The sequence below is a fragment of the Carassius auratus genome, unplaced genomic scaffold (assembly GCF_003368295.1).
Source record: "Carassius auratus strain Wakin unplaced genomic scaffold, ASM336829v1 scaf_tig00216014, whole genome shotgun sequence".
NCBI classification, from domain to species: Eukaryota; Metazoa; Chordata; class Actinopteri; order Cypriniformes; family Cyprinidae; genus Carassius; species Carassius auratus.
In genome coordinates this window covers 607,415-633,636 of record NW_020528362.1, presented here as the reverse complement: position 1 = coordinate 633,636, position 26,222 = coordinate 607,415, and the positions used below count along the sequence as shown (strand labels likewise).

Genomic DNA, 26,222 nt, shown 5'->3' with positions numbered 1-26,222 from the left:
TCCTGTTCATGGCTACAGTATGATCTCAAGTATCTTCCAATCTCCTGATTAAGACGCTCTACTTGACCATTAGCTTGAGGATGATAGCAGATGTGAGACTGACGTTGATGTTTAAATGTTTGCAAAAAGCTCTCCAAACACGGGATGTGAACTGTGGCCCACGATCAGTCACAATATCATCTGGTAGTCCGTAAATCCTAAATACTTGATTGAACAAAACTTGGGCAGTTTCCATGGCATTGGGAATTCCTTTCAATGGAATGAGACGACAAGACTTAGAGAAGCGGTCAATGTAGACCATAATGGTGGTGAATCCTTGAGAGTTAGGCAGATCAGTGACAAAGTCAATAGACAGGTGTGACCAGGGCCGTTGGGGAATTGGTAGTGGTTCTAGAAGTCCTGCAGGCAATTGTCGAGGTGTTCGTGACTGAGCACAGATCTGACAAACACGTACATAGTTACTGACATCTGCAGATAATGTGTGCCACCAAAAAGAATTTCTGACCAAAGCCGTGGTGCGATTAATTAATCAACTGCTTAACTAAATCTTGATGGATCACATTTGCAGCAGCTCCAGAATCTATTAACGCTGAAAAATGATGGTTTTCATTAGCAACTGACAAAATGATGGGAAGTGACAAGCATAAACTGATTTGTAAAGTATTGAACGTGACTCTCTCGATAACTTGAATAGGGGTTTGCAGCAGGTTTAACAGGACAGTTGGAACAGCGATGTCCTGATTCACCTGATTCACCTGATTCACCACAGTAGAATCTTCTTCTCCGTTCATCAGGTGTTAAGTGAGTTCGTCCAATTTGCATGGCTTCAGAAGGAACAGACTGACATGGTGTTTGCGCAGTAATAGTAGGCACATAAGCGAAGTTAGACTTGGGACTTGGTTGAGTTCGTAAAAGATTGTCAATCTTGATAGCAAGGGTAACAAACTGGGAGAAGTCGAGGGAGTCATCTTTACATAGTAATTCCGCTTGTAATTTAGCAGACAGACTTGAACGAAAGATGTGCTTCGAAGCAACATCATTAAACCCACTTTGTGCTGCGAGAGTGCGAAACTGGATAGCATAGTCAGAAGCTGGCCTGTTGTCTTGGCGTAACTGAGTTAGTTGAGTTGCTGCATCCATGCCCCCAGCAGGATATTGGAAGACATCACGAATCAATTATAATAACTATAAGACTGCTGGATATGTGTATCATGATCCCAAACAGCAGCAGCCCACTCTAATGCTTTCCCGGTAAGCAAGGTCATGATAAATGAACACTTTGTATGGTCTTGGTGATAAGTTTCAGGTTGGTTAGAGAAATAGATAGAACACTGACGTAGGAAACCAGTACAGTTGTCAGGAGAGCCATCAAACTTATCAGGTAACGCGAATCTTACCGGGTCAGGTCATGGGGCAGGGAGAGACCAAATGTACTGTGTCAAATGCTCATTGGTGGCTTGTAGCGTCAACAACTGGTGTTGAAAACCATTCAGCAGATCCTTTTGATACTCGATGGTAGAAAGGAGTTGAGAGACTTCCGCTGGATCCGCACCGGGCGAAGTATTCTGTAAGGAGGATTTAGGCTGAGTGGATTCCATAAGCGGGTCTTTATTATAGGATCTGAGCATAAAATCCAAACAATATTCACAACTCGTGGTCAGGTCACAGGCTTGGGTCAAAACACAGGCAAAACTATCCACTGGCAGACAAATCCAAAACAGTAGTCCAAAAACGTGAGTCCAAAGAGCAAAAGCAAAGATCATAACAAGTATCAACAATGGAACAATGAAATAACGCTTAGTAAGACAGTGAACTGGCAATACTTCGCAAAATGGCAGTGCAAACAAATGACTTATATACAGGGTGACAGGAAATGACAAGACAGGAAATGATGTGGCAGGAACAGGAAATGGCAGAGTTCAATATTCAGGTGAAGGCTCCCTCTGGTGGACTGGAGCCTGATCAAACATTACATTCATGTGGGGGTCTCTGCTAATTGTTCATCAGCGCCAGCTGCCACTCATTACCTCTCCCTATATATTGCCCTGTCTAGCGTCTTGTGTTTGTCAGAGGGTTGTTCGTTTTTCCATGTCTCATGTCCTTGTGTTTGTTTCTCATCGTTGGATTTTCCTGTCTTACCCGACCCTGTCCACTCACCTCATCACTGGATTATACCACTTACCTTCACGGCTCGCTCCCCCGCAGTTCCTATGTCACACTCTCCTGCTGCCAGCTCACCATCGCACTTTGGATCATCTGAGAACCTGCCTCTTCCCAGACTGTGCAGCTTAAGCCGTAATTTAGATATATTTTTGAGATGGAAAAAAATCAGTTTTACAAAAGCTAGAAACGTGACTTTCTAAGGAAAGATTGCAATCAAATAGCACACCTAGGTTCCTAATTGATGATGAAGAATTGACAGAGCAGCCATCAAGTCTAAGACAGTGTTCTAGGTTATTACATGCAGAGTTTTTGGGTCCTATAATTAACACCTCTGGTTTTTTTCAGAATTTAGCAGTAAGAAATTACTCGTCATCCAGTTTTTTATATTGACTATGCATTCCATTAGTTTTTCAAATTGGTGTGTTTCACCGGCCCGTGAAGAAATATAGAGCTGAGTATTATCAGCATTACAGTGAAAGCTGACACCATGTTTCCTGATGATCTCTCCCAAGGGTAATAAAGCGTGAATAGTAGCGGCCCTAGTAGTGAGCCTTGAGGTAACTCCATACTGCACTTGTGATCGATATGATACATCTTCATTTACTGCTACGAACTGATGGCGGTCATATAAGTAAGATTTAAGCCATGCTAATGCACTTCCTATAATGCCAACTAAGTGTTCAAGTCTATGCGAAAGAATGTTGTGGTCAATTGTGTCAAACGCAGCACTAAGATCCAATAAAACTAATAGAGAGATACAACCACGATCAGATGATAAGAGCAGGTCATTTGTAACTCTAGGTATACATCCGCGCTAAAATATCAAGGTGCAAGTCATCATAGCTTGCATAATATAGATCCAGCTCCCAACCCAACTTTGAGAATAGATTAACGGCTATATTTTTTTTCTATCACCCGATAAGAGTTTCCCATTAATGCAGCACCTTAAAACCGATATCGGCCCATCACTAATATATATATTATATATTTTCTCTGATAGACAAAAGGTAATTCACATTTTTAGAAAATTTAAATATGAAACTTTGGTAACACTTTAGAATAAGGTTCCATTAGTTAATGTTAGTTAACTACTTTGTTAACATGAACTAAGCAAGAACAATCCTTCTACAGCATTTATAAGTCTTAGTTCATGTTAATTTCAACATTTACTAATGCATTATTTAAATCAAAAGTTGTGCTTGTTAACATTAGTTAATGCACTGTGAATTACCATGAACTAACAATGAATAACTGTATTTTCATTAACTAACATTAACGAAGATGAATAAATACAGTAATAAATGTATTATTCATTGTTTGTTCATGTTAATTAATACATTAACTAACATTAACTAATGGAACCTTATTCTAAAGTGTTACCGAAACTTTCTCAGTCATAATTAGAAGAGTTGTTGGTGGTGGTCTGCTTTCTTCAAAAGTCATAATGAACCTGGTATTCCTCAGATTCAATATCAGATATTAGTGATCTCTTTCTCAGTTTTTACTGACAATAAAGTAAAACATTTCTCATTCATGGGCCTGTTAGAAAACTACTTTAAAGTGTATTTATTTTTATGAAACACTTTCAATAGATTACAATGAATTTTAATGATGAAATGCCCTCAAAAGATTTCATTACAGGTTCATCATTTGATTATGGCTGACACTATGGCATAGTTTTTGGATTACATAAACAATATATATCTATTATGCCCTCTGGAATACACACTTAATTTATTTCATACAGAACATGATACAAAATAAAACTATATGCATATTGGCTAATTACTCAAACAAGTAATCTAAAGCAGGCAACAAAGCATCAAGCTATAAGAATAAAGAAAAATCACGATAAAGTTGCTGAACCTTTTTAAGGTTTTGAAAAAATCTAATTTAAAGCATATAAAATCAGAACAGACTAAAAAAATTTATCAAACAATGTTTAAAGACTAAAATTGTATGTATATTTAAAATATGTTGATAATATGTAGATGACTGACAGCATACTAGCTTTGGTCTTCTGCAGATACATTAAACATGTTATTTTCAACAATTAAGACTCATTTAAGGCTCATAATGCAAGGAGGTCCCAGTTTGAGTCCCGGCTGAGCCAGGAGCCCTTTCATCGTGGAGTTTGCATGTTCTCCATGTCTTGGTGTCGGTTAACAATCTAAACATATGAAAGAGAGAGAACTGAACTGGAGACAGTAAATTGTGTGTGAGTGTGAGTGAATCCTCCATCCATCCAAGCTGTTTTTCTATGCCTTCAGGTCGAGACGCTGGGGTTAAATCTAGCATAATGTGACCCTACAGAGGACAAGATGATTGGTGGATGGATGGAATATCGAAAAGGGTCTGGCTGCAGACTTGCACTTGCACTCTCAGACTTGCACTCTCAGACACTTGTGCTTCCGCTAGCGACGTCACTTGCAGTCTTTATTTATTTTATGTTCTATTTATTCATAACTTTTTGTTTCAATCTCTCAACATTTTACAACAGTAGCCAGGAGGTGGAGACAAGAAAAAATACCTAAATTACAATGTCACTTGCAATCGCCACTTGCACTCTCCGCTACCTGTGACATCACTTGCAAACAACACATATCGTGTGTGTTGCAAATGGATACAAGACGCTGTGGTGGTGATTAAACGATTAAAACTAATTAAACCGGCAAATCAGTGGCCAGAACACCAGAATATGAACGCAATGCACAATGTCTTTCGTTAAGCATTTTCCTCCTGTAGAAAAAACAAACACTTAATATGACATAATGTATTAAGATACATTAAGTTCAATTAAAAGACCAAATTCGATATATAGTTATTATTTAATGTACTACAAGGCAAGCAGATTTATATGAACACAATGCGCAAACTTTGTCCTCCCATAAAGCAAAACACTTAATGTGGCCCAATAACAGGCTAAGATGATAAAGACAATTCAGTAGGCCTAGTCTATATGTCTTGTTGTTGACTCAACGTATATACAGACCAGTAAATATGAACAATTGCATTATGAAATGCATTAAGTGATTTTAAAAGGATCAACTCCGTACAGGCAAGCAGACGACGAGTACAGAACGCAGTACGTTAAATTGGACATTAAACGTTTTCCTCTTATAGAAAATCATTTTTAATAAAACACACAATGTATCTTAATGGACAAAGACAGCGATATAAACGAGTTGTAGACAGTTTATTCTATATGGAAAAATGCTTAAAGTGAAACATTGCATGTTGCGTTTGTTCTGGGCTCATCTGCTTGCCTGTACATATTAGTTATGTATTTTAATAATGTAGAGAAGCATATTGAGTTTGGCCTTTATCATCTTAGTCCATTATGCCACATTTTGAGATATGTGAGGAAAATACTATATACATATTCATTAAAATAATGAACTGTATATTTAATTTGATATTTTAATAGCATCTTAATACATTAAGCAATGTTAAGTGTTAATGTTTTTCTACGCTTAGCGAGAGACTTTGCGCAAACGTTAATATTCTGGTGTTTTGGCCACAGATTTGCCGGTCGTGTCTTTTTCTTGCAGGACCCTGTACGTTATAGTACTAAATTAGGTTTAATCATTCAATCACCACCACTGTGTCATCTCCATTGGCAACACGAATGATTTGTCTTGATTGCAAGTGATGTCACAGGTAGCGGAGAGTGCAAGTAGCGATTGCAAGTGACATTGTAATTTATTTGATTTTTTCTTATAAAATGTTGAGATATTCTAACAAAAAGAAATGAAAAAGTAATTTTACTAGTGGAAGTGCAAGTGTCTGAGAGTGCAAGTCTGAGAGTGCAAGTGCAAGTCTGCAGCCAGACCCTCTTGGGGAATATCAGTTTAAGTTTCTTCCTCTGTTACAGCGTACTGGCTTTGGTCTTCAGTAGATGGAACTGTGAAATACACACAAAACGTTTATTTTCAAAATGTAATTTAGTTTCCACTCCAGTTATTGTTTAAATTAATGATCAGCTCATATGTTAAAAATATGGTATTGTCTGTCAAAGAGGGAATGTGAATCATTTGAGAGAGACGGATCAGACAGAAGTGTTACCTCTCGCTCTGTAGCATTTGTAAAGCAGCACGACTGTCGCCAGCAGATACGGACAAGCTGCCAGAAGAAAACCGAGGATGATGTGAGGACCTGACACTGAAAAACAGAGACACAAGCACATTATTAAGCAACATTATGGAGCTCCTAAAGTCTATTAGGAAGATTTTCAGGAACCCAATGTTGTGAAGTGACATTCAGCCAAGTATGGTGACCCATACTCAGAATTTGTGCTCTGCATTTAACCCATCCGAAATGCACACACACAGAGCAGTGAACACACACACACACACACTGTGAGCACACACCCGGAGCAGTGGGCAGCCATTTATGCTGCGGCGCCCGGGGAGCAGTTGGGGGTTCAATGCCTTGCTCAAGGACACCTAAGTCGTGGTATTGAAGGTGGAGAGAGAGCTGTTCATGCACTCCCCTCACCCACAATTCCGTCCGGCCCGAGACTAGAACTCACAACCCTTTGATTGGGAATCTAACCCTCTAACCATTAGGCCACGACTTCCCACTTTGTGCGCTGTAGGTGCCAGTTTTGGATTGGTGTCTTTTATTTTGAAATTCACTTTTAATTTGTGATGTCACTTGACACAGGTGCATATTATCTGTTAGTTTGCATGTGGTTAGGCGGTAGGAAGGGGGTGAGTAGCCCCGACGCTCACTTTCTGTTGACCGTTTTCATTTGATTTAATTTAATTTCATTTTATTTCATTGTTTTGTTTACTTTACTGTTATTCAATGTTACTATAAAACACCAGGATTTGCAGTGGAAACGCGTCATCATTTACTCCCTCTACTCAGTCTCTTAGTGGTTACTGGCTGCCGCTACATGCGCAAATGCAAAAGCATTGAAATAAAAAATTTTCTCCAATCTCATTATTATTCCACCATCATGTTCCTTTAGGAGCTCTGTAATAAAGGAGCACTCCACCCACAAAATTTATATTTTGCCAAAAAAACTACTCACCAAGATGTTGGTCTAAATCCGCATGATTTTCTTTCTTCTCTGTGGAAAAGGAAAGAAGATGTTTTGAAGCCTTTTAATTAATTTATTTAAATGTTTGAAATAATAAACACAGCAGTCAATAATTATTTTGTGCTCCGCCAGAAATACGAGCCAGAGATAAATATTAATTATGTGGTCTATCTGAACAAATGCTCATGAATGAAATCAAATCAGCGGACAGAGACTGATCTCCAGCGGCTCTCACCTCTGACTGAGATCCAGCTGTGCGGTGACTGTCCTCTCTCTGTTTTACAGTAGTAGAAACCCTCGTCTGACTTTGAGACAGTCGTGATGATCATCTCTCCTGTCGTCTGATTCTGAACGAGTGATCCGTCTTTATAGAAATCAGCTCTGAGGATCGAGGAGTTTGTAGATCGATGTAAACAGTGTAGAGTCAGAGTATGTCCCTCAATCACAGGATCAACAGAACTCTCCAGAACCACATCACCATCTACACAACACAAGAGATTCATGCATGCAGGAAGATGATGGTGATACTGTGACGAGTGGGGCGGGGCCAAGAGCCGTGGGAACAGAGCGAGGCCAGTGGAGTGATTTGGAGTGATGATGCTAACCCTGAATCAACAAACAGAACTAACAAATATTGCTACAAGTGTGACTGCATCATATAATAATTATTAATTATTAATAATATTAATAATGTTCATCGTCTTGCTGACTACGTCTTGTATTAAGTTTTCAAAAAAAAAAAAACTTTAATACGTGCACAAACTGACTGAATTTGGAAATGAGCGACACCTGCTCCACTCACAGGTCTCAAGTCCCACGGAGGAGATCGGAAGGATACAAAAGAGGAGCGATGACAGTGAAGGATGAGAGAGAACCTGGGACCTGTTTCACTAAGGAGGTTCAACCAACTCTGAGTTTAAACTTGAACTCTGAGTTGACTTACCCTGAGGTGGGAAACTCTGAGATTTCAGTTACAGAAGAGCTGAAATGAATTGGTTTAATCAACTCTAAATTGACTGACTCTGAGTTAAGCGGTGCACCACAACTATAAAAAGACATTATCAATGGAGCGCTGATATTACGATTCACCATGGCAACAGCTCCCGCCAAAAAGCCATCTGCATACTTCAGACTCAATACAAAGTAATTCTTTTCAATGTTATAATATCACAGGTGAAAACTGGCAGAACGTTAGATTAATTAACTGATAGCTAACCATTTTTATGGTATCTCATGGGCAAAAAAATATATATAAAATAATAATATTAATAATAATATTTTAAGTGCATTTTACTTATTTTACAAATGATCTGCCAATAGAGTAAGGAAAAATATGGCAGTGGCTATTTACACTTAGTGGAATTAACATACTTTCTTAAGCCCCTTTCACACTGCAATTCCGGCAAACACACGAGTAATGTGTTCTGGCAATTGTTCCCGGGTTGCCAGATTTTGCACTTTCACACTGCCATTGTTTACCCTGAATATGTGCATGCGTTCACACATAATTCAATTCAATTCAAGTATATTTGTATAGCGCTTTTTACAATACAAATCGTTACAAAGCAACTTTACAGACAATTATGTTTCTACAATATTTAGTAGTGGCTTATGGTGGTGACTGTCAGTTTTAGAAAAAAATTTATACAAGACGTAGTCAGCCAGATGATGAACATTCTTAATATTATTAATTAATAATTATTATATGATGCAGTCACACTTGTAGCAATGTTTGTTAGTTCTGTTTGTTGATTCAGGGTTAGCATCATCTGGGGTCCTCTAAAGGTCAGCATCATCTGTTCTCAGGTATTCTGGATCCAGACTGGAGCTTGTGTAAATCCTAGTTACCACAGGATGTAAATCCCGTGGCAAAACATATAAACAAACAGAGGCATCATTAACATAGCTGCTGTTCCAACAAAGTAAAATTAGTTTAACCCAAGCTAATGAATAAAAATGCACATTTGATTAGATGCAACTACACTCACAATTTAAGAGATACATTATTCGAATGCTTGGCGAAAGGGATGCGTTTTTAATCTAGATTTAAACAGAGAGTGTGTGTCTGAACCCCAAACATTATCAGGAAGGCTATTCCAGAGTTTGGGAGCCAAATGTGAAAAAGCTCTACCTCCTTAAGTGGACTTTGCTATCCTAGGAACTACCAAAAGTCCAGAGTTTTGTGACCTTAGATTGCGTGATGGGTTGTAGCGTGGTAGAAGGCTAGTTAGGTACGCAGGAGCTAAACCATTTAGGGCCTTATCAGTTACAAATTATCATTACTTACCTACTGTATATGTAACTTAATAGGTAGCCAGTGCAGAGACTGTAAAATTGGGGTAATATGATCATATTTTCTTGACCTCGTAAGGACGCTAGCTGCTGCATTTTGGAGTATCTGTATTTTGTTTATTGAAGAAGAAAGGCAACCACCTAGAAGTGCATTACAATAGTCCAGTCTAGAGGTCATGAATGCATGAACTAGCTTTTCTGCATCAGAAACAGAAAGCATGTTTCGTAGCTTGGCAATGTTTCTAAGATGGAAGAATGCAGTTTTTGTAACATTGGAAATATGATTTTCAAAAGACAAATTGCTGTCTAATATAATACCCAGATTTCTGACTGTAGAGGAAGTAACAGTACATCCGTCTAGTTGCAGATTGTAATCCACAAGATTCTGTGTAGTGTTTTTTGGTCCAATAATTAATATCTCTGTCTTATCTGAATTTAATTGGAGAAAATTATTTGTCATCCAATCTTTTACATTTTTAACACACTCTGTTAGCTTAGATCAGTGGTTCTCAAACCTGTCCTGGAGGCACCCCTGCCCTTCACATTTTGCATGTTTCCCCTCATCTAACAAACCTGTTTCAAATCATCAGCTCATTAGTAGAGACCGCAAGACCTGATTTGGGTGTGTCTTCTAAGGGAGGCAATCAAAATGTGCAGGGCGGGGGTGCCTCCAGGACAGGTTTGAGAACCACTGGCTTAGATAATTGAGAAGTTTCATCTGGTCTCGTTGAGATATATAGCTGAGTATCATCAGCATTACAGTGGAAGCTTATTCCGTATTTTCTAATAATATTACCAAGGGGCAACATTTATATAGAAAATATACACACAACTGGTAAAGGACCTGTAACATAATGATGTTACGTGTAATGTACTAGTCTAAAACACCAGGCACTTTAACTTTCACTGAAGCTAGCAAACGATCTCAGCTTTAGCGCGGAAAGTGAAAAGCTAACTGATCTCTGCTTCATTACAGTTTGCACATATTTGTTCGATCATGAATGTTTACCTTCATTCAAAACACTTGCTAAGAGTCGCACGTCATCACTACCACACACCCATTGCACGGCATTAGATCTGACTTTTGTTCACACAGTGCACATTCCAGGACTGAACCCGGCAATGTTACAAGGTCCCCAACCCGGGACCAATCCCAGGGATTAGGGTGGCCAAATGTGCCATTTTCACAGGACACGTTCTGGCCAGGATTTCTATATTGCCTAAAATATCCAGGTTTTGGCTTTGGTTTCCTGTTTTCATACTTAATGACGGTAATAATCATTTGACCAATAACAGAGACATTGTACGTAATCGACTAATTGTGGTACATAACAAGGTGGGATCTACAGAGAACAGTCAAAGCAATGGAAATACCTCTACATTTAAGTGTTGGACTGGAAGCAGTACTGAGCATACTGATCGGTGTACCATGAGAGCAATTCAAAAGCTATCTGCTCTCTAAAGCTCTCATGGTACTTTATCTAACAGTTGGTATGTGCAGCGCAAACAAAGCCAAAACGTAGATATTTTTGGAAATATAAAAATCCTGGCCAGGACGTATCATTGGAAAATGCCACGATTAGCCACCCTACCTGGAATCAAACCCGGGACGTGTTTGCTTTCACACAGAAGGCGGCCCGGCAATTTGCCAGGTCCGACGTGGAGTGTGAAAGGGGCTTTAGAGATAGATCCTATTTACAGTAGTCTAAGTGTAAGTAGCTCTAGATGCTATTTATAGAAAAAAATGTACAGTGAAAATAGCTAAGCTCTCATTCAGAAACGGGCTTGACTTACCCTACTTTCTCGGGTTTGACAAACCTCCCATTCTGAAACAGAAAACCTAAAGTTTCCCTCATTTCAGGGTTAACATACTCAGAGTTTTCACTTAACCTCCTTTCTGAAACAGGCCCCAGGCCTGGATTTTAGTTTGTGTTTTGGTTTTGTTTGTGCGCGGCAGTCGTCTGTGAGGGGCTGTCGAGCTGTTTTGTGTTTTATTATTAAAGTTTTAATTTGAATGTCTGCCGGTTCCCGCCTCCTCCTTCCCGTGAATGTGAAGGTTTTTATATTGTTACAGATACATATTGCACAGTCATAGAATCAATACATCATTTATAATAATTAACCATATAAACTCAGTTTTCATTGATTCATTCATTTGATCAATTTTTATTTTATATTACACTATTAAAATTTCCTTTAATCTTTAATCTCCATCTGGTCCCGTCGGGTTCAGCCGAAGATCTTCAGCTCTGGTCCACACCAAAATGTGGGAAGATTTGCATAATGGTGCCCAAATGTGTATAGACATTTGCTCTGGCTACTGTGTCTAGACCACCAGGTCCAGATACAGAATTCTTAAAAGAATTTGCAGATTTCCTCTCAGACCTTCTGGTTAAAGTTGATAAAGCACTAATCGTAGGAGGTTTTAATATTCATGTTGATAATACAAATGATTCATTAGGACTTGCGTTTACTGTCCTAATAAACTCTTTTGGAGTCAAGCAAAATGTCCCCGGGCCCACTCATCATTTTAATCATACACTAGATTTAATTATATCGCATGGAATCGATCTTACTAATCTAGATATCGTACCTCAAAGTGATGATGTTACAGACCATTTCCTTGTATCGTGCATGCTGCGTATCACTGATATTAACTATATTTCTCAGCCTTACCTTCTGGGCAGAAATATTGTTCCAGTCACCAAAGACAAATTCGCAAATAACCTGCCTGATCTATCTCAACTGCTATTTGTACCCAAAAATACACATGAACTAGATGAAATGACTGGCAACATGGGCACTATGTTCTCTAATACATTAGAAGCTGTTGCCCCTATCAAATTGAAAAAAGGTTAGAGAAAAACGTACTGTGCCATGGCAAAACAGTAATACTCTCTCAAGAAAGAAACTCGTAGTCTTGAATGCAAATGGAGAAAAACTAACTGGGAAGTTTTTAGAATTGCATGGAAAAACAGTATGTCCAGTTATAGACAGTCTCTAAAAACTGCTAGGGCAGAGCATATCCACAAACTCATAGAAAATAACCAAAACAATCCAAGGTTTTTATTTAACACAGTGACTAAATTAACAAATAACCAGACGCCACCTGATTAAAATATTCCATCAACGTTTAATAGTAGTGACTTTATGAATTTCTTCACTGATAAAATAGATAACATTAGAACAATACAATAGCGATTATAGATTCTACAGTGTCTAACACTTCAGTTTCATCCATCGCACCCAAAGATAAACTTCAGTGCTTTACAGCTATGGGACAGGAAGAGCTAAATAAACTTATCTCTGTATCTAAACCAACAACATGTTTATTAGATCCTGTACCCACTAAATTACTGAAAAAGTTGTTGCCTGTAGCTGAAGAACCGCTTCTCAATATCATTAACTCGTCGTTATCTTTAGGTCACGTCCTAAAACCATTCACGCTGGCGGTTATTAAGCCTCTTGTTAAGAAACCAAAACTAGATCCTAGTGTACTGGCAAATTATAGGCCTACTTCAAATCTTCCATTTATGTCTAAAATGTTAGAAAAAGTTGTGTCTGCTCAATTGAGCTCCTTCCTGCAAAAAAATAAATCTGTATGAAGAATTTCAGGCCCCACCATAGCACAGAGACTGCACTTGTTAAAATTACAATTGACCTGCTTCTTGCGTCAGCTCAAAACTGCATCTCATTGCTAGTTTTACTTGATCTTAGTGCTGCGTTCGACACCATAGATCATGACATACTCATAGATAGATTACAAAACTATACAGATATTCAAGGGCAGGCTCTATGATGGTTTAGATCCTACCTGTCCGATCGCTACCATTTTGTTAATTTAAATGGGGAGTCATCTCATTTATCACCAGTAAAATATGGAGTGCGACAAGGATCCGTCCTAGGTCCCCTTCTATTTTCAATATACATGTTGCCCCTTGTTAATCTTATTAGAAAATATGGGATTAGTTTCCACTGTTATGCTGATGATACTCAGCTATATATCTCAACGAGACCAGATTAAAATTCTAAATTATCTAAGCTAACAGACTGTGTTAAAATGTAAAAGATTGGATGACCAATAATTTTCTCTAATTAAATTCAGATAAGACAGATATGAATTATTGGACCAAAAAACAGTACACAGAATATTGTAGATTACAATTTGCAACTAGACGGATGCATTGCTACTTCCTCTACAGTCAAACATCTGGGTGTTATATTAGACATCAACTCGTCTTTTGAAAACCATAGTTCCCATGTTACAAAAACTACATTCTTCCATCTTAGAAACATTGCCAAGCTACAAAACATGCTATCTGTTTATGATGCAGAAAAGCTAGTTCATGCATTCATGACCTCTAGACTGGACTATTGTAATGCACTTCTAGGTGGTTGTCCTGCATCTTCAATAAACAAACTACAGGTAGTCCAAAATGCAGCAGCTAGAGTCCTTACCAGGTCAAGAAAATATGATCATATATCACCCCAATTTTACAGTACCTATTAAGTTCTGTATCAGTTACAAATGATCATTACTTACCTACTGTATAAGGCCCTAAATGGTTTAGCTCCTGCGTACCTAACTAGCCTTATACCACATTAAAATCCATCACGCTCCCTAAGGTCACAAAACGCTGGACTTTTGGTAGGTTCCTAGGATAGCAAAGTCCACTAAAGGAGGTAGAGCTTTTTCACATAAGGCTCCCAAACTCTGGAATAGCCTTCCTGATAATGTTTGGGGTTCAGACACACACTCTCGGTTTAAATCTAGATTAAAAACTGATATCTTTCGCCAAGCATTCGAATAATGTATCTCTTAAATTGTGAGTGTGGCTGCATCAGATCAAATGCGCATTCTTATTCTTTAGATTTGATTAATTAATTTTACTTTGTCGGAACAGCAGCTATGCTAATGATGTCTCTGATTGTTTCTATGTTTTGCCACAGTACACAAGCTCCAGTCTGGATCCAGAACACTTGAGAAGAGATGATGCTGACCCCTCAGATGATGCTAAACCTGAATCAACAAACAGAACTAACAAATATTGCTACAAGTGTAACTGCTTCATAAATAAGTAATTGTTAATAATGTCCATTGTCTGGCTACAACTAGTATTAATTTTTCAGAAAAATCCTGTCATGCGCGCACAAATTGACAGTCACCACTTATAAGCTACTACTAAATCTTGTAGAAACTTAATTTTCTGTAAGGTTGCTTTGTAATGATTTGTATTGTAAAAAGCGTTTTACAAACAAACTTGAATTGAATTGAGTTAAAAAATGTTCATGCAAAGAAAGAAGGTGTATCTTTTATTCTCTCTAATGCCACTGCTGCGATGTTGTGGAGACACAATCAACCCAAATATTCAAATGTGTGCAGTGTATTTTACGAAGGACAAGGACTGTTTCCTGAACCAGTAGACTTTAACAACTTTGCAAGGACAGTCTGGTGCTTCTGACTAACAGCCTCTAAGTACGTTAACATATTTAAATAATTGGCCACTGATGATTCATAAGTGAATTTTGAGCAGTGTAGAGTAGCGCTTGTTTGACGTTTCTCCGATCACAAATGCATGCCTGACATGGTTTTATGTTTACGCATCGCAATACGCAACGCATAAAAAAAGACAGTAAAATTATAATCAGTAATTATGTCCCCACTAGTACAACAAACGGCTCATTTGCAGAGCTCTTAATGCCTTTAGGAGCTTTGTAATAAAGGAATTGTGCAACCAAAAATGTATATTCTGCCAAAAGAAATTACTCACCAAGATGTTGGTCTAAATCCGAATGATTTTCTTTCTTCTCTGTGGAACAGGAAAGAAGATGTTTTAAAGCCTTTTAATTAATATATTTCAATGTTTAATCTTCCTCAAACCATATATGACCACAATCAGATTAATTCATGTTGATTTCAATTACATAAATATATATACAGTATATATATATAATTTATGGACAGTCAGAAAGGTCAATAACATGTTTAATCTGATTCTATTCTAATGCTGCAGTTAAAACACTTTTCATTTCATTGAAATGTAAGATGTTGTTTATGAGGTGTTGACGATTTCACTATATTTCAGTGTATTTTGTATGTCATTTGATAGGTATACTTTCATTCATATGAATCATGTGAAATAATAAAAAGATCAGTCAATAATTATTTGTGCTCCACCAGAAATAGGAGCCAGAGATAAATATTAATCATGTGGTCTATCTGAACAAATGCTCATGAATGAAATCAAATCAGCGGACAGAGACTGATCTCCAGAGACTCTCACCTCTGACTGAGATCCAGCTGTGCGGTGACTGTCCTCTCTCTGTTTTACAGTAGTAGAAACCCTCGTCTGACTTTGAGACATTCGTGATGATCATCTCTCCTGTCGTCTGATTCTGGACGAGTGATCCGTCTTTATAGAAATCAGCTCTGAGGATCGAGGAGTTTGTAGATCGATGTAAACAGTGTAGAGTCAGAGTATGTCCCTCAATCACAGGATCAACAGAACTCTCCAGAATCACATCACCATCTACACAACACAAGAGATTCATGCATGCAGGAAGATTATGGGGATACATATTGCACAGTCATAGAAACAATACATAATTTATTATAATTAGTTAACCATATATACTCAGTTTTCATTGATTCATTCATTTGATCTTTTTATTTTATATTATACTATTATAGTTTTCTGTAATCTCCAATTACAGGGTCATATGATGTGATTTAATTTTTTCCTTTATCTTTGTACTGTTACAAGCTCTTGATGCATGAAGAAGATCTTTAAAGTTGCATTGCAAAGACAAAAGTCTAAAAATCCAATATAATAATTATAAGATATTCTTTATAAAAGTTAAGAGTCTTACCACACCCCCCTAAAGTGGCTCGTTCTAACACCCCCCAGCCCCCAACATGCCAATGTCCAGATTTGGAAAGATTTGCATAATGTCACCCAAATGTTCATGCAAAGAAAGAAGGTGTAACTTTTATTCTTTCTGTTGCCGCCGGCACCATGTTGTGGAGTCGCTGTGTGTATTGTTGTGAAAGCAGAAATACTTTGTCTGGTCTTCTAAAAGAGGACATAACTAGAAATCAGTGGTTAAGTTATATTTTCAGAACAGTTCGACCCAAATATTCAGATGTGTGCAGCGCATTTTACGGAGGATGAGGACTGTTGCAAAAAGGTTGTTTCTATAAAGTGGGGCAATTCCGACTTTGCAAGTACAGTCTGGCACTTCTGACTCACAGACTGTAAGTTTGTTTACATATTTAAAGAATTTGCAACTTTTTCAGTAATTTAGTGGGTACAGGATCTAATAAACATGTTGTTGGTTTAGATACAGAGATAAGTTTATTGAGCTTTGTAAAAAACATTTCAGAAAGGCGGGGAATAGAGGAGAAATACCGTACATTGTGGAAAATATATATATATTTTTTTAACTTAAACTGCATAAACACATTGCATTATACCAAATACACAAAATAATGTTCTCTTTAGCAACATCATATGACCCCTTTAAGTTTAATTTTATGATTTTGTGGTAGAAAGGGATATTTGTCTTCATGAGTAAGAGAAAATATTTTTTAATGTCACAAGACATTGTTCTGAAGCGATAATTTTCCATTCTGAGCACTGAAACATATATACAATTAACATTAACCAATAAATTCTGCTCATGTTTTATCATAATTATTTATCTCTTGCTTCTGCTCTTCTGTGGCTTTCTCTATCAACTTCTTGGCTGATAGAAGACTGTTATTACCGTTTTGTCAACCAGGCAGGACTTGCTGTTAATGGATTTGGGATGTCAGACAAAACTCTGCAGACTGGGTTTTAGCAGGATCAGGCATCCGGGATCGGATCAGAATATTCTTATGTGAAGACTTGATCAAACAGGACTCACCATGAACAATGATGTTGAGACGATGACTTTTCTCTCCAGATTCAGACTGACACCAGTAAACTCCAGAGTCAGATGTGTTGAGAGAGACGAGTCGACATGTAGATCCTGTTAGTTTTGAACAATTTTCTGTGTTTCTGTCTGTGTATCTTCTCACTGTCCATCCAGAAGAGTTCGTCTGATCCTCACAGCTCAGAGAGAGAGAGTCAGATGAGAAGTGTTGACTTCTGCTGGGACGGACCACCAGAGACACTGAAGGAGAAACACCTGAGACAGAGATGAAACCCAGTTAAATATGCAGTTCCTGTCATTTAGCATCACTATTACACTTATAAGTAAATTTTAATGTGATTATTATGCTCTGATTGAGACATGATTAATAGGTAAAAAGGCAAAGGTAAAGGAAATTTCCATCAAAATCTATTGACAAATTGGTGGTGCCATTAAGTCATGCAGTCATAAAGAAATAAATGTTCAACTAATACTTTTGGTGTAACAGCTATAGTGATCAATAATGTAAAAGTGATTTTTGTCCTATTTGACACAGGTTTTTTGATACTTTAATGATTGAGAAATGGTTTAAGAATCAACCATTAATAACTCAAATTGGTTGATCTTTAATCTGATTGTCTTTTACATCTCTGCTACTTTGGGCTTTAGGTGGGAAAATAGAATTTATAGAAAGTTAATCTGTCTATTGATATTTTCTTTTTTATCTATATTTTATTACTATATTGTTATTATAATTATTATTATTATTATTATTTGTTTAATTTATTATTTATTTATTTTCTTTATTATGTTTTATTACCTTAAATTATAGGTATGTCTGCCCTATGTCTGTACTTTTTGCACTGGATGCTCCTGACATCAAGATGAATTCCTTGTGTGTCTAAACACACTTGTCAATAAAGCTCATTCTGATTCTGTAACATTATGAATTATATTTTTAGGCACAACTAGGACAAATAAGTGCTGTCATGAGTCACATGTATTGTTACAAAGTATGTACAGAATTTCAGTCTCTGACGCCTTAAGTGGACTGTGAACTAGTGTTTTCACGATACAAAATTATTGTTTCGATACTGATATCCTAGTCAAGAATTGCGATTTCGATACTTGTTCGATACTTTTCCTGAAAACGGAAAATACACTAAAATATCATTGCTGTGCTTTATTTTAAAACCGGGACAACATTCTAATCATATAAAACACTAATAAATTCAAATATGAACAGCACATATATTAAACATTTGAACTAAATATGAAATATCAAAATATAAAAAATAAAATAGAGCAATGACATTCAAGGTAAAGAAAGAATAAATTTAGCAGTATTATCTCAGTTATTATCTCAGCATCAATGGTAAATGGAACATTGATTCACGGATTTGTATTGTGCAGCGTCTTCATGCATGGACAAGTGTGACATCACATACCTCAGAATAAATAAATAAATACAATTTAATTCATGTCTCACACACTTCAATGCACTTTGAATGTTACATATACTTTCACTTTGAACTGGAATCATGGTGGAATATTCCTGTGATGTCCACTTCACAGGGAACTTATGTTCAAATAGAACAAACGTTTGAAGCAATAAGAGAAACATACAAAATGTGCAGAAATGGGGGGTGCGAGATAGGAATTGAGAACCACTGACTTACACTGTCTTTTTACATGTTGTGTTGCATCAAAAATAAAACATAAAACCATGAACATAAAACCATGTCTACATTTGTGATCGAAGAAACGACAAATAACAGAGCTACTCTACACTGCTCAAAACAGAGTGGTAAAAACAACTTAACTACTGATTTCTAGTCGTGTTCTCCTTTGGAAGGCCAAACAAAGTAGTTATGATTTCACAAGGAAACACACAGCGTCTCCACAACTTGGTGCTGGCAGCAACAGCGAGAATAAAAGTTACACCATCTGTCCTTGCATGAACATTTGTGTGGGTTACTCCACCGCAAAATGAGTGATCCTTGTGCGGCGGTTGATGCAGAAGAGCATACACAGCATACAGAGATATGTGTTTTAAACGACATGGGGGTAAGTGATTAATGAAAAAAAAAATCATTTTGTGGTGGACTGTCTCTTTAATGCTTTAAATTTAATCAAAGTTATATTATATTGTGAAGTTTTATTTTGGTTATTCTGTATGTTGTTTCAGGGTTAGCATAATTTGCGGTCCTCTGAGGGGTTAATTGTGGGGTGGAGTATCCCTTTAATAAAAGCACCAGAACTTAAAAGCTAAACTTAGGCTAAAACGAACTAAAGCACCACGGTCGCTCGCTTTCAGTGTCACCACCACCACCATGCTTCCCACAACTGTTTCAAATTTATTTTAATGTGTTTTAATTTTTACTACAGTATATATTTACTATATATTATGTTCATAAATTTTAATCCACGCTACATGAACCATTTCATATAAACTGGAATAAATACAAAACTAGAATCAAACCAAAAATGTTATAGTGAATAAATGAAATAATCATGACTAAAGGACTTGTGAAACCATGTTTTTCTGTACATTTTAAATCACCGTGACTGAGCCGGTAAATGTAGTGTTTACATGAAATAATCGTAATGTTAACCTTATGAACCCTGTCTCCACATCAGTAGGAAAGAAATAAAATGAGCATCTTCCATCTGAAGACTTGTTGTATTTCAGGGCAAAACAACAACAAACAACAACAACAAAAAACATTGTGGAACAACAATATAAAATGCGGGAAACTATTAATTGGTTATTTTACAATTAGTTGTATTAAAAATTAGACTACGACTGGAAAATACAGTAAACCGATAAACTGTTTAAAAGTGACGTTATATTTCTCAGAAAGACAAAAATCACTAGTGGTGTGTAACTGGTGTGTTTTATGTTGTAGAATTAACCGTAAATGTATCTTGAGATTGTGTGAACCACAGTCTTTATTTTAGGGATTTAACCAAAATCCCATTAAAAAAAGCATTGGGATGCAACAAAATGAAAAGTCTTGGCAGAAGCCGAACAACATGAAACACTGTTTATAGTGTTGTAAATATTTTTTTCTCTTGCCAACTTAATCAAGTGAGTACTTTATTTTTAAAATGCATTCATCATAATGGGATGTTTACATATTTATAATTACAATGAAAGTAAACATTTTGTCTGCGTATCAATTTTAAATGAAAGATTAGTGAACAGTAAAGTAGATATTAAAAATGAACCCAGGCCACGTCCTCCGTGCTGCGTGCTGTCCACTTTAGTGTCGGGCCGATCCGGGCTCAGATTTATTAGTGTCGGCTCGCTGACGGCTGTCGCATCTGGACCGATCAGGGCCGGCCCGAGGCATAAGCGAACTAAGCAGCTGCTTGGGGCCCCTTGGCCACCAGGGGGCCCCCCAATCAATTTTGTATTTTTTTTTTTTTTTTTACAATTAAATAACTTAAACAAGTGATATAAATGAATGAATGAATAATGAACGAGTAAATTAATAATTCAAGACAAGAAAATTCTTATTTACGGACAACTGCTGCTGTGTCTGCTAGCGTTTGAGTCATGTGCAATTGCGCATAGACACCTCGCGTGCATTTCGCGCCGGCGCGCAAGTACGCATCACTGTAATAAATGATAAGCCATGTCACAACAAGAATGTTTCCTTCTGGTGGCGAAAAGAGAAAGAAGAAAAGGACATAGAGTTGTCTAGTCGTTGGATGTTCTAGAGTCTCAAATTTAGGGACCGTCTCTAAAGTTACATGCGATATTGGTATACACTTTTCTAACCTCAGTAGCATTTGAGGAGAATGACTTACAGTCATAAAAACAACTGTAATTGTTCATCTAGGTGTCAGCTATAATGCACAATTTAATTAAATGTTTAATATTTATTAAAATAAACTGTAAATCATATGTAAATTATGCTACTTTTTCACATGGGCTCAAACGCAAATCTGAAGCTCAATAGCATTTGAGGAGAAAGACTTGCAGTCATAAAACAATTGTAATGTGTTCATTCAGGTGTCAGCTACAATGCACACCTTATACATTTTTAATATATATTAGAATAAATTATAAATCATTTAGGTAAAAACGAGGCCAGTTTATCACTTTCAGGCACATTCCTGTCAAAGTTTTTACTTTTTTTCATTATTTTTTTAGGTTCCCTTAAGGAAATTACCCATGATTTTATCAAAAACACCACAAATCATCGTTCTTGTAGCCATGGCATCTGCAAATTAACCATGGTTTTGTTACTTCAAATAATGATTTACAAAGAAGTATTAATATACTGTAATTTATTTTTTGTTGATGTTGTTGCTATAAAAACAGACCTAAGCCATCAATACCCTTTAAAATGACAACATGCATTATATAAAAAAACTATGAGGCAATAATGATTGGTTAATAATAACAGATAAAATATATAATGTAGGCACATACAAAATAAACATTTGATGTACATGTTATTACAAATGCCTGCACAGGGAGCCAAATGCCATGTAATTGCTGCAGTTACATTTTTGCTATAGATGACACAGCCTATATAATTTCTTCAACAAAAAACGTGCATATCACAACCCTTACAAAAATAAACCATGGTTTAATCATAGTAAAACTGCTTAATTTCCTTTTCCATGATTTCTTTATGCTTAAGACTATGAAATAAATTAGTCATTATAAAGTTAAAGCCATAAGTAAATGTCGAGAGCTATAATTAGTAAATAATACAATTTTTTCATTGACTTTTTTATTTGATTAAAGTTCTATTTTTACCCCTATAGTAGGTGTTTTTTTTCCATCATCATATTTGAGGAAGGGGGGCACAACAATACAATCCTGCTGTCCTGATGTCATCAGTGACTCTGCCTCCTGAAAAGCTAGGAAGGAACCATTTTGAGGTCATTGTTGTACAGTTGTCATTGTTGAATCCTAGCTGTTCTTATGTTTGCTTTCATTAAGTTTTTAACTATTTTTTGTAACATATTTTTTATTATATTAATGTTTGTCTATTTTGGTTTCATTTAAAATATTGCACATTTGATGCACACTTGCATTTGGACATTTGAAAATTATTTATTTCATGTTTTGTGACAGTTTGTATTCAGAAGTTTAAGAGTAAAGTATGTTATTTAAGGATTGATTTTTATTTATTTATTTATTTGTATTAATACATAACTTCACTGTATTCATTTATAATGTAACATTATAGCGTGACATTTGTGTCAATAATCTTGAAGCACAGGTGACTCCGCATGGTGGGAGGGAGGGCCCCCAAATCAAATTCTGCTTAGGGCCCCCAAGAGGCTCGGGCCGGCACTGGGACCGATTGACAACATACAGTAACCAAACCACCAGCACTAGCCACCTCTTATTCCTCGTCGGAGAAGGATCTACTGGCAATGCCACCCTAAAAGAAAGCCTTGCCACCCCAGCTGCCACCGCAGTTGGCAGCATTGAATTTAAAATTATGGACAATTTGAAAATTAACGAGCGCGAATCTCCATTTACCCGACTGCAGTGAATGCAGCAGCATGAGAGGACGCCAGAGCACAAGAGATTGATTTGTTTGGAAAACTTTCTGAGCGCGCGTGACTAGAGGGAACAAAGGAGTCACATGGAGACACAGGAGGAAAGAGGTAAAAATGGATTATCTATCTAATCAAGAAATTAAGCTATAATGAAAGCACAGACTTTGAGATGATAAATAACTAACGTTACAGTGGTGTAGTCTACTAAGTGATATGTTACCCACTTTTAAAAAGTGTGAGGATACATAACTTGGTTTTGTGTCAGAACGTTCACACTTTCATTCATAAATTCACCCGTCTGTGTTTACGAAGTGACAGGGATTGAATCGCGGAATTCAGTCACAAATGGAACGTCATGGAATTCAGCCATTTTTTAATGAATAAATCAAAAGTAGAGATGTACATTTAATCAAATATCAATATTGACTAGTGTCTGTGAATATTAAAGGTCTTGTTCTACATGTCTCTGGGAATGAGTGCTCAATTTGTGCTCTACTACTACTACTGCTACTACACGCACACACACACACACACTGAAGCACGTGTGGCGTTTTCAGCTCTTCACTCTTTTGACAAATGATGTAGGCTACACATGTGCACAGTGCACTATGAGAGGATTTCACAATTACATTTGATACATCGTCATCGTCACACACATCGTCATTCATTCATATTGTATACACAGACAGAAACTGCAATGTCTTTATGACAACTCTTTCAAATTAAAATTTCGGTATAACTTTAAGAAATTTAAAAAGAAATATACTATTGCACAGTAAAGTATGATATACTTCAAGTAGGCCTAATAGCTAATAGAAATAATAGTTTATTAAAAAACACAGAAACTCTGTCTACAACCCACCAACATAAAAGTTTAGTCTAACTTGGTCTAGAAATTATGTAAGAAATTGTGCAGTAAAATATACTTAAAAAAAGATCTACTAAAACGTTATTTTAAGGGAATATCACAGAAGTGTTCATATGTGTGTTAATATAAACTTGCCAACACCATATTGTTCAAAAAAATTTCTAAAAGTACATTTATATTTGTGCCTATAATGTTTATTTATTTATTTTTGTCAGCTAATAAAACCTATGCTTCAGGGACCATATTCATATAACATCTAAGGCTAAATGTAGCTCTTGACTGGTTGAGTTAGATGATGATTAACACTAAACAGAAGAAAATCAGTTGAGTCTCCACAGCTGGAAATGTCATTGACTGTTAAAGTCTTGTGTTTCTTATGATAAATTGACATGTTGATAACACCTAATCTTTCATAATGCTCTAAATTACATGTCGATGCATACTGTATGCATTAGTGAGTGTGGTGGAGCTTGGGGGAATGCTCTGGGACAGGTGAGAATGAGGTGGGGGATCACAAAATACTCACTACAAAAAACAAAGTTTAAAATGTGACACTGGTGTAAATCCTGCTGAATATGTTTTTTTATATATTTCTTATTTTGTATACAGTCAGTCAAAAACAGTATGCTTCCCATCTCACACATCTGCCACTCATCACCTGTGTCTTAACCTTAATGCCTTTCCTTTTGCCTTTTATGAAACAGGTTTGTGTTGCCTGACTTTGACGTATCTTCAGCTCAGTTTGAAGCGCAGGCTGCAATAATAATAATATTACATGTTTTGTCTCTTAGAAATGCACATTTTACTTTTTAGTTAGGATACTGATTTATGTTCACTATCAATATCAGTAACATCTGTAAAGATTTAACCAAGATTTAAGATTTGAAAATTATCCACTGTTCTAGATCATCATAACCACAGTTAAAACCTCTCATACAGCACCTCAAAACCATGGTACAAATGTAACTATGTTTATAATATGAAACAATATAGTCTAAATGTATTTAGTATAAATGCACAAATGCTATAAATGACAAATAAAGACTCTAATTATATTCCATTACTCCTTTAATACATTTAATTCATGTCTACTTTATATAATAAAATTCGATATGAATATCCCACATTTCTGCCACCATACCGCGAGTGTTACTACAGTAAATTAATGGTAAATGATGGTGATTTGTGGACTGAAATGTCTTCTGACTCTATCGTTGTGTTGCACTCAGCGTTTCTTCTGTTTATCAGCGCTGTTTCATCTGGTTTTAATCTAGTTTAAATCAGCGAGTCATCTGTGTTCTTCTCTGAATTGAAGCTTCACTCTGGATCTCACAGCTGTTTAGTGTCTCGAGTTACACATCTGCTCTAGTGATAAACATTATATCAAACATTTATAGAAATATAGTTATTGTTTTATCACCCGGCCCTATATGTAATAGAATGAGGACAATGATATTAAACTCACCCTTCACTGAGAGAGAAACAGAGCTTGATTGTGATGAGTTTGGTCTTTCATCTCTCTGTCCTCTACACGTGTACTGACCCTCATCAGATGTAGTTACTGCTCTGATAGTGAGTGTGTCTGTGTTTACAGTGTAACGATCAGACGACTGTAACTTTACACTGTCTTTATTCCACTCATATCTCCAGACATGTGTCTGGTAATATGTCCAGTAAGATCTCTGGTCATATGTCAGGCCATTTCTCTGTCTCCAGTCTCTGTTAGACTCAATCACACACTTCAGACTCACTCTCTCCCCAGTAAAGACAGGACTGTCTGGAGTCACAGTCAGAGTAGATCTGGGTAAATCTGTGAAGAAAGAAGAAGCAGAGCTCATTCAGTGAACAGAAACATGATCTGATCATCTGAGTTCCAGTGTTTGTGTGACACTGATGTTAAAGAGGAGAGATGCGGAGAGTGATGATCAAGAAGGAACTATTTCTCTTGTAAAGGACAATAATTGTTTAAACTGTTTCATACTGTCACTTTAACAGAGACTCTTAGCTGGGATGAGGTTTTCTTGTGACTTACAAGAGGCAAAATACATTGAAGTTAACTTTGAGAAGCCACTGAATACGTTTATGAACAGAAAGTTCAAATTTTTGCAGAAATAAGGAGTCATTGAGCAGCTTGAGAAGTTCAGTTTCCATTTGTCTTTAGCACACACAACACAGAACTGAAGACTCTTCATGTAAGAGCGCTTACAAAAGCTCCAGTCACCCTCCAGAACTCACTAGAGTCACACAGATCTGGAGCAACAAAAGAGTGAGATGAGGACATCATCTTCATTTTCAGCTGAGGTCATACTGAAACTTAGCTTTGAGTGTCAAAATAAATCTTAATTCTATTTCATTCTATTTCTACTAAAATTCAACCATGAAGTAAATAAATACATTATGAACGAAATAAGAACATTATTAAGA

General features: G+C 36.7%; 1 protein-coding gene across 1 annotated transcript; it reads right to left on the bottom strand.

Annotated features, from left to right (window-relative positions):
• Positions 1-5,940: 5,940 nt before the first annotated feature.
• On the bottom strand, positions 5,941-26,088 carry LOC113096650 (sialoadhesin-like). The gene is made up of 9 exons (XM_026262062.1): positions 26,034-26,088; positions 25,264-25,608; positions 17,411-17,674; positions 15,787-16,032; positions 15,274-15,312; positions 7,446-7,691; positions 7,202-7,240; positions 6,229-6,324; positions 5,941-6,067 (listed from the first exon to the last, which is right to left on the bottom strand). Exons 1-9 carry the CDS (start codon positions 26,086-26,088, stop codon positions 6,015-6,017), a joined length of 1,383 nt encoding a protein of 460 aa, XP_026117847.1. The 3' UTR covers positions 5,941-6,014.
• Positions 26,089-26,222: the final 134 nt, after the last annotated feature.

Coding starts and splice junctions, on each gene's coding strand:
- LOC113096650 (XM_026262062.1), bottom strand. CDS start 26,088: ATGAAGATGATGTCCTCATCTCACTCTTTTGTTGCTCCAGATCTGTGT. Junction 25,609..26,033: donor TCCAGATCTGTGTGACTCTA/GTGAGTTCTGGA, acceptor CTTTCTTCACAG/ATTTACCCAGATCTACTCTG. Junction 6,068..6,228: donor CAAATGCTACAGAGCGAGAG/GTAACACTTCTG, acceptor TGTATTTCACAG/TTCCATCTACTGAAGACCAA.